General features: G+C 41.6%; 1 protein-coding gene across 1 annotated transcript in view; it reads right to left on the reverse strand.

Moving 5' to 3' along the window:
• CAV1 (caveolin 1) overlaps positions 1-13934 on the reverse strand; it is a 32673-nt gene extending 18739 nt beyond the window's left edge. The window contains exons 1-2 of the mRNA XM_081284371.1: positions 13816-13934; positions 12264-12428 (exon numbers count right to left, since the gene is read on the reverse strand). Of these exons, the coding sequence (XP_081140497.1) occupies positions 12264-12428; positions 13816-13845 (195 nt within the window). The 5' untranslated portion in view covers positions 13846-13934. The remainder of the gene's footprint in view (positions 1-12263; positions 12429-13815) is intronic.
• Positions 13935-14265: the final 331 nt, after the last annotated feature.

The raw sequence follows: 14265 nt of genomic DNA on the forward strand, positions 1-14265 counted from the left end.
TTGCTCTCCCCAGGGCTTCTCCAGAATCTCTGCCTTCTCATAAGATCAAAACAGAAGCCCATTTATAATGAGTCTGAAGATAGCAAGTTGGAGAACCTTGTGTGTTACATTATTTTTTAGATTCTTCATTGTTTTCTTTAAAATATCAGTAGCCGGGCTCTGGAGTATGTGCTTGTAGTCTCAGCTAAACAGAAGGCTGAGGATCACAAATTTGAGGACAGCAACTTAGTGAGATACTGTATCAAAATAAAATTTAAAAAAGGAATGAGGGTGTATCTCAGTGGTAGAGCACCTCTGGATTCAATCCCCAGTATTGTAAAAATAAATAAATGAATTAATTAAATAAATAAAGTATCATTCAATTACAGAGATTAAGGTTTAAGAACAATGACAAACTTAGTTTGGGTTTCCCATTGTCTAAGGGCTGTGCAGTGGGGATTCATCTAAGTATGTATTTACAATAGTGCTTTTCAACCCAGAGATCTTGGTCGTTTGGGGGCTGTGGAATTATTACAAAGAGTTTCCTTTTCTATTATGTTCATCAGGTATCTTGGTTTTCTACATTATAGGCTTTCTCCAAAATGACATTCATCTCTTGATATTTTTTTATTTTTTATGTTCATCTATTTATTTCCTACTTAGTATCTATATATTTTATTTCTCATTCTTTAATATTACTGCAATCTGTATGGGTTCTCATCTTATTTTTAATGGGCTATTTATAATTCATAAGTCACTTTGATATTATTTTTATCATAGATGTTAACAAGGTCATGTTAATTGGTGTCATTTGTAAGTTGAGAGTCCTCTTAACTTGTTCACTCCAGTCTCTGATAAAATATTAAATGTGCTAGGACTGTGGTCCTGGCTGTATGTTAAAAACCAAGTCACACCTAAAACTGACATTACACATCATCACTCTTTTCTGATGACCGCTTCCTAGTCCTACCTATTGTTAACTGAATAACAACCCAGATATTTATGCTTAGCCTGTTGATAGGGAAACTATTTGAGGTCAAATCTTTGAGTCTTACTTGTATACACATTGTAGTGAATCCATTCCTATCATAGGAGAATAGAGAAGGAAGCCTTCTGGGAAAAGAGCTAACATTCATTTCAGTTGGCACAGACATCAGTAATAAATGAAAGTCATCTGATCCCTTCTAGAGACACTTAAATGTTTTGCCTGCCTTGTTTTTCTTGTCTTTTTTCCCTAAGAAGAGATCTGAGATCTGTAAGAGACCACCTTGGAGGTGGAAAGAAGCCTCCCAGCAAGTAAAAATCTCAGATGTCTGTGTACTTAACATTTAGAAGTAGTAAAGCCAAAGAGAAAGAAGAAGCTTGCATTTTCCACAACGGTTTTCTCCCCCAGGTATGGAAGAGTTTGGAATTTTCTTTAGCGCTGTCGCCTAACCTAGTCATTCCTCTGAATCTTGCCATTTTGGAGGGACAGATAGTGGATTCCATTAGGGAGTCCTTCCATCCTTTTATGGCCAGTGAGTTCTCAGGTGGCCTGAGATCCAACCCCAGCCTGCACACATCTCATTCTAGTCTCATTAGATGGACAATGCTAAGCCACAGTGGATGGCATCCTGGGAATTTACCACAGATACTCAAGAGATTAGCTTTATCTTCCAGGGCCCCGGGAGCTTATTACCAGAAGGCTGAAGAGAGATGTACTTGGGTCTTCTTAAGACTGGGGATTTTAAAACAATTTAAAAAAATGATTATTCTAAATATATAACACACACGAACATGCTTTTTCCCTTATGTAAGTAGAGTGAATGTTCTTTATATTTTTATTTATGTTTTGGATTTTTAAAAAGTCTTTAAATATGGCCAATAGAAGGAAAAGAAACAAAGGAAATGATTCAGTATTGTAGTCTATTGAGCCCTTTTGTTCACTTACAAAGCAATTTCAGAGTGTTGATTCAATTCAGACTCCATTTTCTGATGGCTACCTCCATGGGATCCTGGGTTCTCCTGTGGGCACTGGGCAGCTACAGAGTAAAGAAAAATTGTCCCACTAGGAAGGACATGAGCAGAAGTAGGGCAGGAAGGGGGAAAGAGGAAAGTGGATAATGAAGGACAATAAAGCAGAATAGTTGGATAAATGCTATCGCCAAGATAAAATCCAAATGTAGTGGGGAAAAAATAGAAGAGATGGCTGATTCTGAGGAGGCCCAGATGGCAGAGACCAGCCTGGCAGATGGCCGCGGCTTCGACAGTAGGACTCATGACCTGCTCTGTGACTGATGAGGAATCCATGCTTCCTAAATACTGGTTGAGTCCATGGCCCTACCACCCTGAATGCCCCCAATCTCATCTAAATACTGGTCGAGTGTATTCTCTGAACAGTGCATGGGAATGACCCACATTCTCAGACCTTCATAACTAGACAAATAAAAGCTAATCCAGGGCTGGGGTTGTGGCTCAGTGGTAGAGTACTTGCCTCATATGTGTGAGACACTGGGTTCAATTCTCAGCACCACATATAAATAAATGAATAAAGTAAACGTCCATCAACAACTGAAAAACATATTAAAAACAAAAGCAAACCCAAGTGGTTCGGTGGATCAGTGGCACATCACAATTTCTCTTCCTATTTAGAAGCCTGATTCTCAGGATCAAGTGAAGAAGAAAGTGTTGTTGAGATAACATTGTTAGTGATGAAATCTGGTAGATACAATTCCCGTTCCCTGACACATTTTGGCAGGCTCACTTCTACCCCTATATCACTGCTAATAATGTAGGAAAGGCAAGCAGTAAGTTATGATTGATGGAACTTTTCAATTATTCTTCTGAGAGATTAATGATGCGTTATGAAATGCACTGTTCAGTCTGTCTTTGCTTCTGGTGTTTGTTTTTTAGAACAAATATGTAATTTCTAGGGAGGAAGTCTTGGAGAAACTGCTTGAGGGATACAATAGGCCTTTCTCTCACCAGCAGAGAAGTAAGGTTTCCCCCAATTGCTTCCTGTTTTTACAATGGAAGGTTTGGTGGCAAGAATGTCTGTAGAAACTGAACTGACAAACTGAGTACATTCAAAGAAGCTGATTAGTTCCTGTTGGGACCTGTGTTCTCTCACACTTACCCTCCCTGCAACCCTGCATGATCAGCCCCACCCCAGATGCCCTGACCAATCAGGGTGATCTGGGCCCTTTAAAGAGACAGGTAATTCAGTGTCACTTAGTAACTTATCTGGTTCCTCTTATCATCCCTGAGACACACCCCTACTGTATACCCCATTCTGGTCTTTGGAACTTATCTTCCCAGCCTCTATTTTCCTTGACATCTGGGGTTTAATGTTGTGACCTTCCCCACCTACCTGCTAGGATGTGGAGTCTGATTCTAGGCTCACAAACCTGTTTCTCCCAACACAAACCATGGCGGGAATCCTGCTGCCATTTGCTGCCTGATGAATGTGAGAGCAGCAGTACCTCTTTCAGCAATCGGGACTGTGCCTTATTCCAGGGAGTTATGATCAAGAAGCCGGGCTTTCGAATTTCACTGTCTGAGTTCAAACCCTGCTTCCCCCACTTTCTACCTGTGTAATTGAGCAACTTGCTAAGCCTAAGTTTCCAAACCTGCAAAATGAATAGGATGGTGATGCTAGTAATAGTACCCAGCACATGGGGCCACTGAAGGAGTCATTAAATAACCTGTGTTACCAACCCAGCCTGTAGAAAGTGTTGCAGGAAGCATCCCACGTCCTGTCTCACTCCACTTGCACGGCTAATATCATACACTGAAGCTGGCCATTGAAAGGCTGTATCCCTTCTGGACACTCCCTGTCCCAGAAACTCCTCAGGGTGTCACTGCTGCCTACAAAGAGACAAATGCCTTGGCTGGGCAAAGGAGGTCTTTGCTGATCTGGTTCCCACTTGTGTCCCTGACATAGTTACTCTGACCTGCTGCTAATATTCAGCATGTGCCAGGCTCCCTTATCTTTCTGGTTGCTCCTGCTGCTCTTTCCACTGGAATCCCTTTCTTTGTGGATATATGTTTGGCTATGAAGCTGAGAACTCTCTGCCTTGTGCCCAATTGGGGCCCATCTTTTAGTTACACGATCTCATTCAGATTTATTTACATGCATGTTTCCCCACTAAATTCTACACCCTATGGGGAGTAGGAGCTGTAATTTAACTACTCAGTCTATACCTGAGTCTGATCAGGTCCTTGGACATGGCAGCAGTGTGCAAAGAAATGGAAGAGGCTGAATCCTGGAGTTGGGATATGTGTAGCCCAGTCCAGCACAGGCCAGGGACAAGGGCTTCATGAAACTTTCTTCATCTTTGCTTCTTTGCTTCCCAATCTCTTACTTTTTCACTGTTTGGGCTCAGAATCTTTTCATTACTTATTGTAAATGAGAAAATGTGATTGTGTTTGATAGCTGTGACATATATGACCCAGTGCAATCTCTAGACACCATTTATCATTTAACATAAAATCCATCAATGTCCATCAGTATTGCAATGGCCTTACTTGGATCAGAAAAGGTTTATATACTGAATGCAATTCAGATTTTAAAAGTTTAACTTTTAAATTGCTATGAAATAGAATATTAAGCACATATAGTCGCCATCAAAATTCACTTAAACCACCTCAAAATTAAAAAATGCCTGACTCTTAATTGCCAAAACAGCTAACAATGGTTAAGAGAAAACTTGGTTGGTTGTGTATTTTGGAATATTTACTTCCCTGTCATGAAATAATGACCAAACAAGAGACATTATCTCAAGATTCAATAAAGAAAACAAGATGTATTTTATATCTGAAACATCAACACGTTTCCTGTGAGAGGCAGGAAATATGTATTCTGTGCAGGTGTAAATCTGTTCTACCAACTAATTCCCTTGGTAGTTGCATAGTACATGGACCATGCAGATTTCCTTTAAGACAGAACACTTCCCCCACCATGAACAATGGTTCATGTGAAAGCATGCCATTTTATGTTTCCTGGACTCACTGAAAAAAAATAGTTAAAACTATTTTAAACATTTTAATCTTTGATTGAGTAGCTGACAAATATGAGATGGAAGGATGTCAGTCTTATTAACCCTGTGTTTCAGGGAAAGAAACTAAGGGTGGAGGGTAGAGTAGACAGCCTGATTGCTGTGATGAAACATCCGAGAGGGTAGCACTAGAGAATGAGGTGGGGAAGAAAGAGGCATGTCGTGCCTGGTATGTGGAAATTCTGTAGCTTCTTGCTAAAAATGAGTGTGAGTAGAGATTTCTGGTGTGCTCCAAGTGCAACAATCAGTAACAGGTCATTCATTGCCAATCCACTTGTGACCATTATTTTTTTCTTCCAAACTGTGACACTTCTGAATGTGAAAGGGGCACTATGGGAGTTACTTGGTGCCTATATGGAACAACCTAGAACATACGGCCACCCTACTCCTCAGTCACCCTGAGGCTTCAAGCCTGCAGTTGGCTTTAAGCCCAAATGGCCTAAGAGATGGAGGACCATTGAGCAAGATTGATTTGGGAGCCCTTCATGGTGTTTCAAAACTCTCTGGAGGATTTAAAATAGTCCAACCCTCAAGCCGTGTTCTGGCAGGGCATACAGCTATATCTCTACCATATGACTCATCTGTTCTCTTAGAGTGGAATACACCAGGGTGTGTATCTTTAAACCAACCTTGGTACAATCATTTCTAAATCTACATGACTATACTTAAGTGTCATCATTTAAAGAATGAACATTTGAAGCTCTGAAAAATAAAGATAATCAGAGTCCACTCTAGATCTTCCAATCTAATAGATCTGGGGTAGGCCCCTGCATCCATATTTTTTAAAACTTCTTTGGCCATTCTGATTCCTAGAAAAATTTAAGAATCCTCTTGGGTTTGTAAAGAGGTTATAAACAGGTTTAAAAAGGCTGCAAATTTCAAATTGTCAACAGGAAGATAAAAAGTTGATTAGAAGAAAACGTATTTTTTTCTTTTAATAAGCATGGATGCATGTCATTATTGACTAAATTTGAATACAGAAGAGAAAATATTAGAGGAACTGAAATGTTTCCCACAATTTAATTACAATTTTTATAGAACTAAATTAGGAGCAAATTGTTTAAAATAATAGAGGTTTCTTATTTTGCTTTGTTCACTGGCATAAACCATCCTCTAAGTTCTGCTCTTTCCCCACTGCAAACACTGGCCAGAGGACCACAGGTCAGTGCACAGAGTCTCTTCTCTCAGGGACCAGCTGTCTCTGACATTTCATTATAGAAAACCGATTTTTAAAGTAGGGCAAACTAAAAAGCAGTCTCATTTGGAGTATGAAAGTGTTGGCTATTCTGTGGAATTGAGTGGGCAGGATGCATAAACAGGTGGCTTTTTGAAATTACTGGACTTTCCAGGTGCTGCTCACTATTGCAGCTGTTCATATTTTAACTCTCTTAAAATGTAGCCAACAGCCTGTTAACTGAAAGAATATCTTGCATCGTGAACCTTTTCATAATTGAAGGATATTTGGTGTACCTTGTCTAAAATTCTAGTAAATAGTATGAAATTATACTTAGTTAAAAATCAAAATTGAGCTAATTCCTCACTGTTTTTCCAGAGTTAAGAGAGAGAGAAAAAGTTTTTTTCTTTTAATAAGCATGGATGGGGGCTGGGGATGTGGCTCAAGCGGTAGCGCGCTCGCCTCACATGCGTGCGGCCCGGGTTCGATCCTCAGCACCACATACCAACAAAGATGTTGTGTCCGCCGAGAACTAAAAATAAATATTAAAAATTCTCTCTCTCTCTCTCTCTCTCTCTCTCTCTCTCTCTCTCTCTCTCTCCTCTCTCACTCTCTCTTTAAAAAAAAAATAAGCATGGATGCATGTTCTTATTGATTAAAGTGGAAACCATGTCTGATGCTTAAGAATGAATGATGTCCACCATTGCAATGTCATTCTTAGCTCAGTAATGTGAAAACAATCTCCTACCAAAGATGACCATGCTATTTTATAGGCAGGGGATTCTGAATTCCGTGCATGATTTCTTGTGTGCCAGAATATTAATTTCCATCTTGAGAAGTTATCTCCTAAACAAACAAACAAGCAAGCAAAACCAATGCCAGTTCCAACAGAAGAGAATATTAACATGGTGCCAAGGACTTTGATACAATCTGATATTTTAAATCATATGCTTTGGGGATAAGTATATAAAATAAACATACTTTTATAAGAGATGATAATGCTGACATTAATCACCAAATTCTGTAGAACATGTTTCAGTTGAAAGGAAACATAGAGGCATTAGGTTATTATGTTAAAACCAAAACTAATCTGATTGCCTTGTAGCATAGCATGCACCCTTCCTCCATGGCTAAGGAATATTTTGGGGGACCTGATATGGTGCCTTACGCCTGTAATCCCAGCAACTCAGGAGGCTAAGACAAGAGGATCACAAGTTCAAGGTTAGCCCCAGTAATTTACTGATGCTCTAAGTAATTTAGTGAGATCTTGTCTCAAAAAAGAAACTAAAAAGGACTGCATATGTAGCTAAGTGGTAAAGAACCTCTGGGTTTAATCCCCCGTACAAAAAGAAAAACGAATATTTTTTGTCTGTATACTTAAGAATCATTACATTCAAGCTTTATAAAATAAAGTTACATATTTTTATTTTTCAACAAAGACCTCCTCCCAGATGTTCTGATTTGTCTCAGTGCTAATCTCAGACTCATCAAAACTCATTTCTCCCTATGACAATAATCCATGATGAATCAATCACGGATTGTCAGTTCTTCCTTCATGATATACTTTGAAATAACTATTTTGAGCAGTAACTTTGAAAAAAGTGGCTAAAATTTTAAGCTGCATTAGCTCTTAACTTCTATTAAGGTCAAAAAGGAGGAATTGGAGGCCAGACTGATAACCACTATGTTCTCTAAAATTCTTAAAATGCTTATAGGGTTCAATCCTCAATGCATGCCCTAACCTTTTCATCTCACATCTGGACCCTGGTACAACTGTAGATGCTCCTCCAATTACCATGGGGTTCCATAAATCCATTGTAAGTCCAAAGTGTCATAAGTTTAAAATGCATTTAACACATCTAACATACCAAGTGTCATTTTTTTTTTAGCCACATAGTACACTGTAGAATATCTGTCATTTCCCCTTGTGGTCTTATGGCTGACTGGGAGCTGTGGCTCACTGCCACCGCCCAATATCACAAGAGAGCATTGTACTACATTTTGCTAGCCTGGGAAAAGGTCAAAATTCGAAGTACACTTTCTACTGAATGTGTGTTGCTTTCACACCATTAGAAAGTCAAATAATCACGTTGAACTATTATAATCAGGGACCATCTGGACATCTTGACTCCTTTGCTTATCCAGAATGGTAATCTTTCATCATGTCCTTTGTCTTCATGAGCATCATCTTCCAAAAAGCCCACCTTCATCATGCCAAACCTGGGCGTGACATATTCTAGAGATTCTCACCTCTGATGTGAGAAAGTTCAAACGCCATAAATACTGGCTTCAGTACTCTGCCATTTGTCCCGGATCAATCCTTTTATTTTTATCACCTACCCCTCTGTCACATAAATTCCCAAATTCCAATCAAAATGGGTTACCAAAACTTCCCTGTGTGTGACATTCCTATTGCCATGCCTGATCACTTAGATTGGCGTCTTCTGATTGGCTCATCTATTTGCATTCCATCTATTCCCCACAACCCAACTCAGACTGCACCTCTTTTGTGCCCCCCTCTATTAAACCATCTACAGTTCATTCTCTGCACCCATTACCCTTTTCACAGCAGGGTCTAACATTTACTATCAATACCATTCACTGAATATCAATACTGAATATTGCATAATATTCAGTATTATTTACTTTTGATTTATTGTAGTATGTCTCTGGTCTGTTTCTAAAATGATAATGAGAAGGCTTATAGTCGAGATCTAATAAAACAATATGCCAGTTATAAAAGAAAGTGAAAATACAAAAACACATGTGGAAGATGGTAACATGGGTTAATAAAATTTTAAATCTAGCTATGTCAAGGCAAAACTAAAGGACCCATTGTTATTTGGCAGAGACTTATCATTGTGATTGGGAGTATCATTTCACTAACTGTGATATTTGCGATTGTTGGGCTTTATTTTAGGAATCATGTAGCAAAGCATCTACTCTAGATTCCATAAGATAGCCTAACAGTTTGATGAATAAATTTATTGATGGTTAATGTGACATCAGAATCATCAACTTGAAGCCATTTTCTTTACTTAGAAATTCCAAATAAGTACATAATGAATATAGAAAAGAAAATGTGAACATAAAACAAAAACAAACAAACAAAAAAACCCAGAAATCTCAGGAAGAGAATGAAATCTCTGAGATTGTTCCCACTTCAATCAGTGGAAATTTAAGAAAATATTCACAATCACAATATTTTTTGGATAAATATTTGTATATCATACTGTGGAGCAGCAAACTTATAAGATAAAATAATTTTATTGGAAATAAATTGTACTCTTTAATTTCTAGCAGACAAAGAAATAAATTGTTTTAATTTCTAGCACCTTCTTGAAATACAAACTTACAGCATTCACAAGTTTGTTTGTTTTTTTCCTTCCTAAATAGTTGTTTTACGGGACTGAACGAATATGTACAGAACACAATGTTATTCTTTATATTTTATATCAGGTTTCATTTCTTCTATATGTAGAGTTGTTTCTTCTTAGTATGGGGACATTTTAAAAATGTATGTTACACTCTAGTAGGACACACTATCCAATAGAGTTTTCTGTGGTGAATGACAGGTTATACATCTTGTGACCAACTGATAGAGAAATGTAATACATCCATGCTTCTATACTCACAAACTGAGCCCTTGAAATATACTTAGTACGACTGAGGAACTGAATTCTACATTTCACTTAATATTAATATGTGAAATTCAAATTGAAATAGCCATAGTGACTGGTGACTACCTTATTGGATAGACCAGTTTTTATAGGCTGTTTGCTTCTAGAACAGAACTTTCCTTATTTGGTTGGTACTTTTAATAGTAGATTCCACTAATACTATCTTTTTATCATTGTGTGAGGTTATGAGCTACCATTCATTCATGGTAAAGTTTTAGATGTCTTTATAATTAAGAATAATTCTTTATTATTTAAGAAGTTGATGTCAAAAGTAAAATTTAGGGAAGCGTATTATTTACCGTCATGGTAACAGGGAGAGGATCTTCCCTATTTTATCATTACATTTGAGCTTGGACTCAAAGATAAAACTTTATAAAACATAAGTCTTCATAAGTATATGTAGGTTCCCTTCCACCACCCACTGTTTGGGCCTAGTTTGCATCTGTGGCCTCTGTATCTCTGCAGGGCATTCTCTGAAGTCAATCCTAGGTGGGGCATCTGAATTAGTGATCCTGCCAAATTCTTCTCAAGGTGGATTTTTCTTGTCTGACTTTCTTGTTTTGCTCTTAGCTCTATGAGCAAGTGGGCAGGGTTTGGTTTCTTTAGGCCAGCAGGAGCTTTCTTTAGCTCTTCTTTTAATTTCTTTAATTTGAGGATCTCCACACTTGCTTTTTGAAATGCTGTTTTGTAAACTGCTATTTCTTCCAAGCCTGTTATGCCTTTTTTCCATCTGTGTTGAAGCCTCTTTTCCCAGTGGGGCCTTTCTTTCTCAACTTAGTCATGCTATGTGTGGAGACCCACATCCACACTGCTGGCCTCTCTGACTCATCCCGCGAGGCTGGTTTGCTCCAGGGAATCCCGATCACAGTGCAGTGGAACAACAGGGAGGATCCAGTGAAGTGAGCCCTTTCTCAAATCTGCCTCTTTTCCTGGCAACTCTCCCTCTTGTCCAAAGCTACAGGAGAAGGAAAAAAAAGGAAAAATGCCCTCTCCCCTTTAAGGTAATGGGATTAGCAAAAAGTCTTTAGCAATTCTAACTCCCAGTTTACAAGGTACTTTTTTTTTTTGTTGTTGCTGGGGCTCTCAAAAACTCCATAATCTGGCTAATAGAAAAATCTGTGAATGCTCCAACTTTCCTCTACCATAAGCCAAGCAAGTCAATTCTGACAGCTATACTTTCCTTCCAGTTACAGATGAAACTGTTTCCCCTATTGAAATGCATTATTCATAACTGTGAACAGTCTCTGCGGCTCCTCCCATCCATAGATGGAAAGCAGGTGGGTGGGTGGAAATTGCTCATCCACCTCATTGGCTGCTCTGAGGTTGTTCAGAACTTCGACTTCATATTCTCCCTAGAGGCCAGGATTTTCCTTGGCCTTCCCTGGCCCCTCAAAGAAATCCTTTGCCAGGGATGGCTCAAATCCACGATTTCCCAATCCAAATGGGTTCAGACAATAAATTCCGCCCACTGAATTTGTTAAAAAGGTCAAAGTTGAATAACATCATGATAATAAAAAACTGACCACTGTGTCAGATTCAAGTTTGGCCAATAATCCAGACAATTAATCTATTTTCAATGCCACCAAGCACATCCTGAAAGTATAACAAGGAACCATAATAACAATGTCCTGCTAGCTCAGGGCAGGCTGACCCAGGTCATCACTGAAGAGGCAACTTTCCACACCTAACTAGAAGTATCCAGAGGCGAAATCAAGAGGTGGTTTTATAAATTGGATTACTTCTGCACAAGTGCCACTTTCTTCTATTTAGAATATCTTTCTAGTTAAAATTCCTAGTTACCATATCTTGCATATGTACATACAATATCACATAAAATTTATAAATACATAACTTTTGTCAGTCCTCAGCATTTCTATCATTTTTTTTTTATTTTTAAGAGAATCAATTCAGGTTATTTTAGCTGGAGGAACATGCCCATTCTGACTCTTGCCTTTGGCACAAAACTTTACACAATTATTTTATTGCTTTAATTCAATGTGCAAAGGGGACTCATCACTAGAATTTCAACCCGAGAATGCAGTCCAATCATCCTCCCCTACCAAGAAGTGTGGGCCCCTCTGTGATTGGGGTCAGGAGGTTTATTTGTCAGGAGAAATGTGTAGTTATGTGAACTCCTACAAAACTCCTTTTAGCTAAATTCCAACTGAACTAACCAGCAGGAGGAGGGAAGGAGATGTGACATTTCTGAGGACCACAGGAGTTCCCATAAACCAAGCCCAAAAAACAGTGTGTGTGTGTGTGTGTGTGTGTGTGTGTGTGTGTGTGTGTGTAAGTTAGAGAAGGATGCACAGCTGCTTGCCAGAGAAGGGCAGTGGGTCCTTGACAGCGGTACCCCGCGGGGACATCGCATAGTCTCTGGCCAACTGGACTTACCTTGACCACGTCGTCGTTGAGATGCTTGGGGTCGCGGTTGACCAGGTCGATCTCCTTGGTGTGCGCGTCGTACACTTGCTTCTCGTTCATCTCGTCTGCCATGGCCTTGTTGTTGGGCTTGTAGATGTTGCCCTGCTCCCGGATGGGAACAGTGTAGAGATGTCCCTGCGGAGGGCAGACGGCCAGAAGGGGGAGGGTGGCAACCGCGATTGGAAGAAAAAAAATCAAAAGGAAAAACAAACGTCAGAAGTCAGCCTGGCGGCGGAGCAAAACTCGAGCTCAAAATCGAACTAACCGCTTGAACAGCTACCGCTTTGCTCACAGAAAACTCCTGCGCACTGCAAGCTTTTTAAGAGGATCGAGGAGAGGACACCACACCCCTCGGTACCAGGCAGGGAGCGCCTGCCTCCCCCGCCCGCCACCAGGGGTCAGGGCGAGCCCTGGCCCGCGCCCGCCCTGCCTGCGGAACCCGCGGGGACCACTGGAGAGGAGGTCTACCTTTTCTTCTGCCCTTTTTTCAGCCACTCCACCCTCGCCCCTAGTACTTCACCTGCTACATTTTCCTGTCCCGGGCCCATTACCCCTGCCCCCATAACCTCTTCCAGCTTTATCCCTAAGATCCAACTGAATCTCCTGACCCATAAAGTGTCCCCACATTTGATGCTTCTTGGCTGCGCCCCCCTCGCACCTGCCGGCGTTCCTCACCCCTCTCTCCACTTTGTATCTCCATGGCTACCCCACCCCACTTCCGTGATGGTCAAAATCTCCCGCATACACCCACCTCTGGGCAGAACCTTGTGCCAAACCCCCTAAACTCCCTATAACTCTATCTCACCTGCACGACTGACCCGACCAACCCTCAGGTCCCTTCCAGGCTGCCGGTGGGTAGCTGAACAGAGGCTGCGTTTGGGAAAACTTGGTCTTCACACCCAGGCTGAGCAGGAGCGCGGAGAGACGGCTCCGGTGGGGGTAGCTGGGGGAAGGGAGATTCCTCCCGCCCGCAACGTGCACCTCTGCACACCCCTGCAGCCTTGGAGATAGGGGAAGAGTTCTTGAGATGGCCCAAGATTTTAGGAAATCGCAAACACTCGTGCGCCCGCGCGTCGCCTCCTCGGCCAGCCGGTCCAGATGCCTGGCAGGGACTGTCCTAAGAACTAAGGATAAATGACCCCCAACCCTGCGCTCCAGTTCCCCGCCTTCCACACCGTAGCGGATAGATTTCTGGGGCCCCGTGTCAAGGGAGCACCCTGGACCCATCTGGAAAACCTGCCTTAGACCGGCAGATCCAACTTCAGGACCTCGACCCCCCTTTCCGTGGTCTCCTTACTCAGGGGCTCCCTTGATGCCCTCCCCAATAGGAAAATATAAAACATTCCTGGCTTCTTTTCACCTCCCCGCCCAGGCCCATTCCTTGGCGGTGCCAACCCGAGAGGAGTGCTCCGAAGTGGAGAGGGCTGGGGCGAGAAAAGCAGCCGGAATATTTGGAGTGGGAGATAGTAGAAGCAGGCACTCCACGCGCACCCAGGGCCGGCGCGCCCACACCCAAGCCTACCTCGGAGTCTACGTATTTGCCCCCCGACATGCTGCCGCGTGGCTGGATTGCAGGCTGTGAGGAGGTTTCCCTGAGCTGTAATTTAAGGGAACTAAGGAAGGAAGATCTTGTATTGTATGGGGGGGGGGGGGGGCTGGGAGGGAGCCTCCTGGCTGCCTGCCAGGGGTTTGTTCTGCTCGCAGTTGGCCGGGACGTGCGCTGCGCTGGGTCTAGGCACATCCCCAAGGTTCTGGCAGCAGAGGGCGGGGAGCGCCCACAGCTAGCTCAGAGCAAGTGAGAAAGCCTTTCACTCGCGCCAGGCTGTTTGGGCAGATATTTTAGACCTGGGGCAACAGTTTCCCAGCTATGAACCGCGGAGAGGCATCCTGGGGAGAGCGAATATTTTCGCCGTGCATCATCTCAGCAGGGGTGGAGGAGCCCAGTAATCTAGAGATGCCCTGTATGAGCAAC

The sequence above is a fragment of the Spermophilus citellus genome (assembly GCF_964194105.1).
Source record: "Spermophilus citellus genome assembly, chromosome: 3".
NCBI lineage: Eukaryota > Metazoa > Chordata > Mammalia > Rodentia > Sciuridae > Spermophilus > Spermophilus citellus.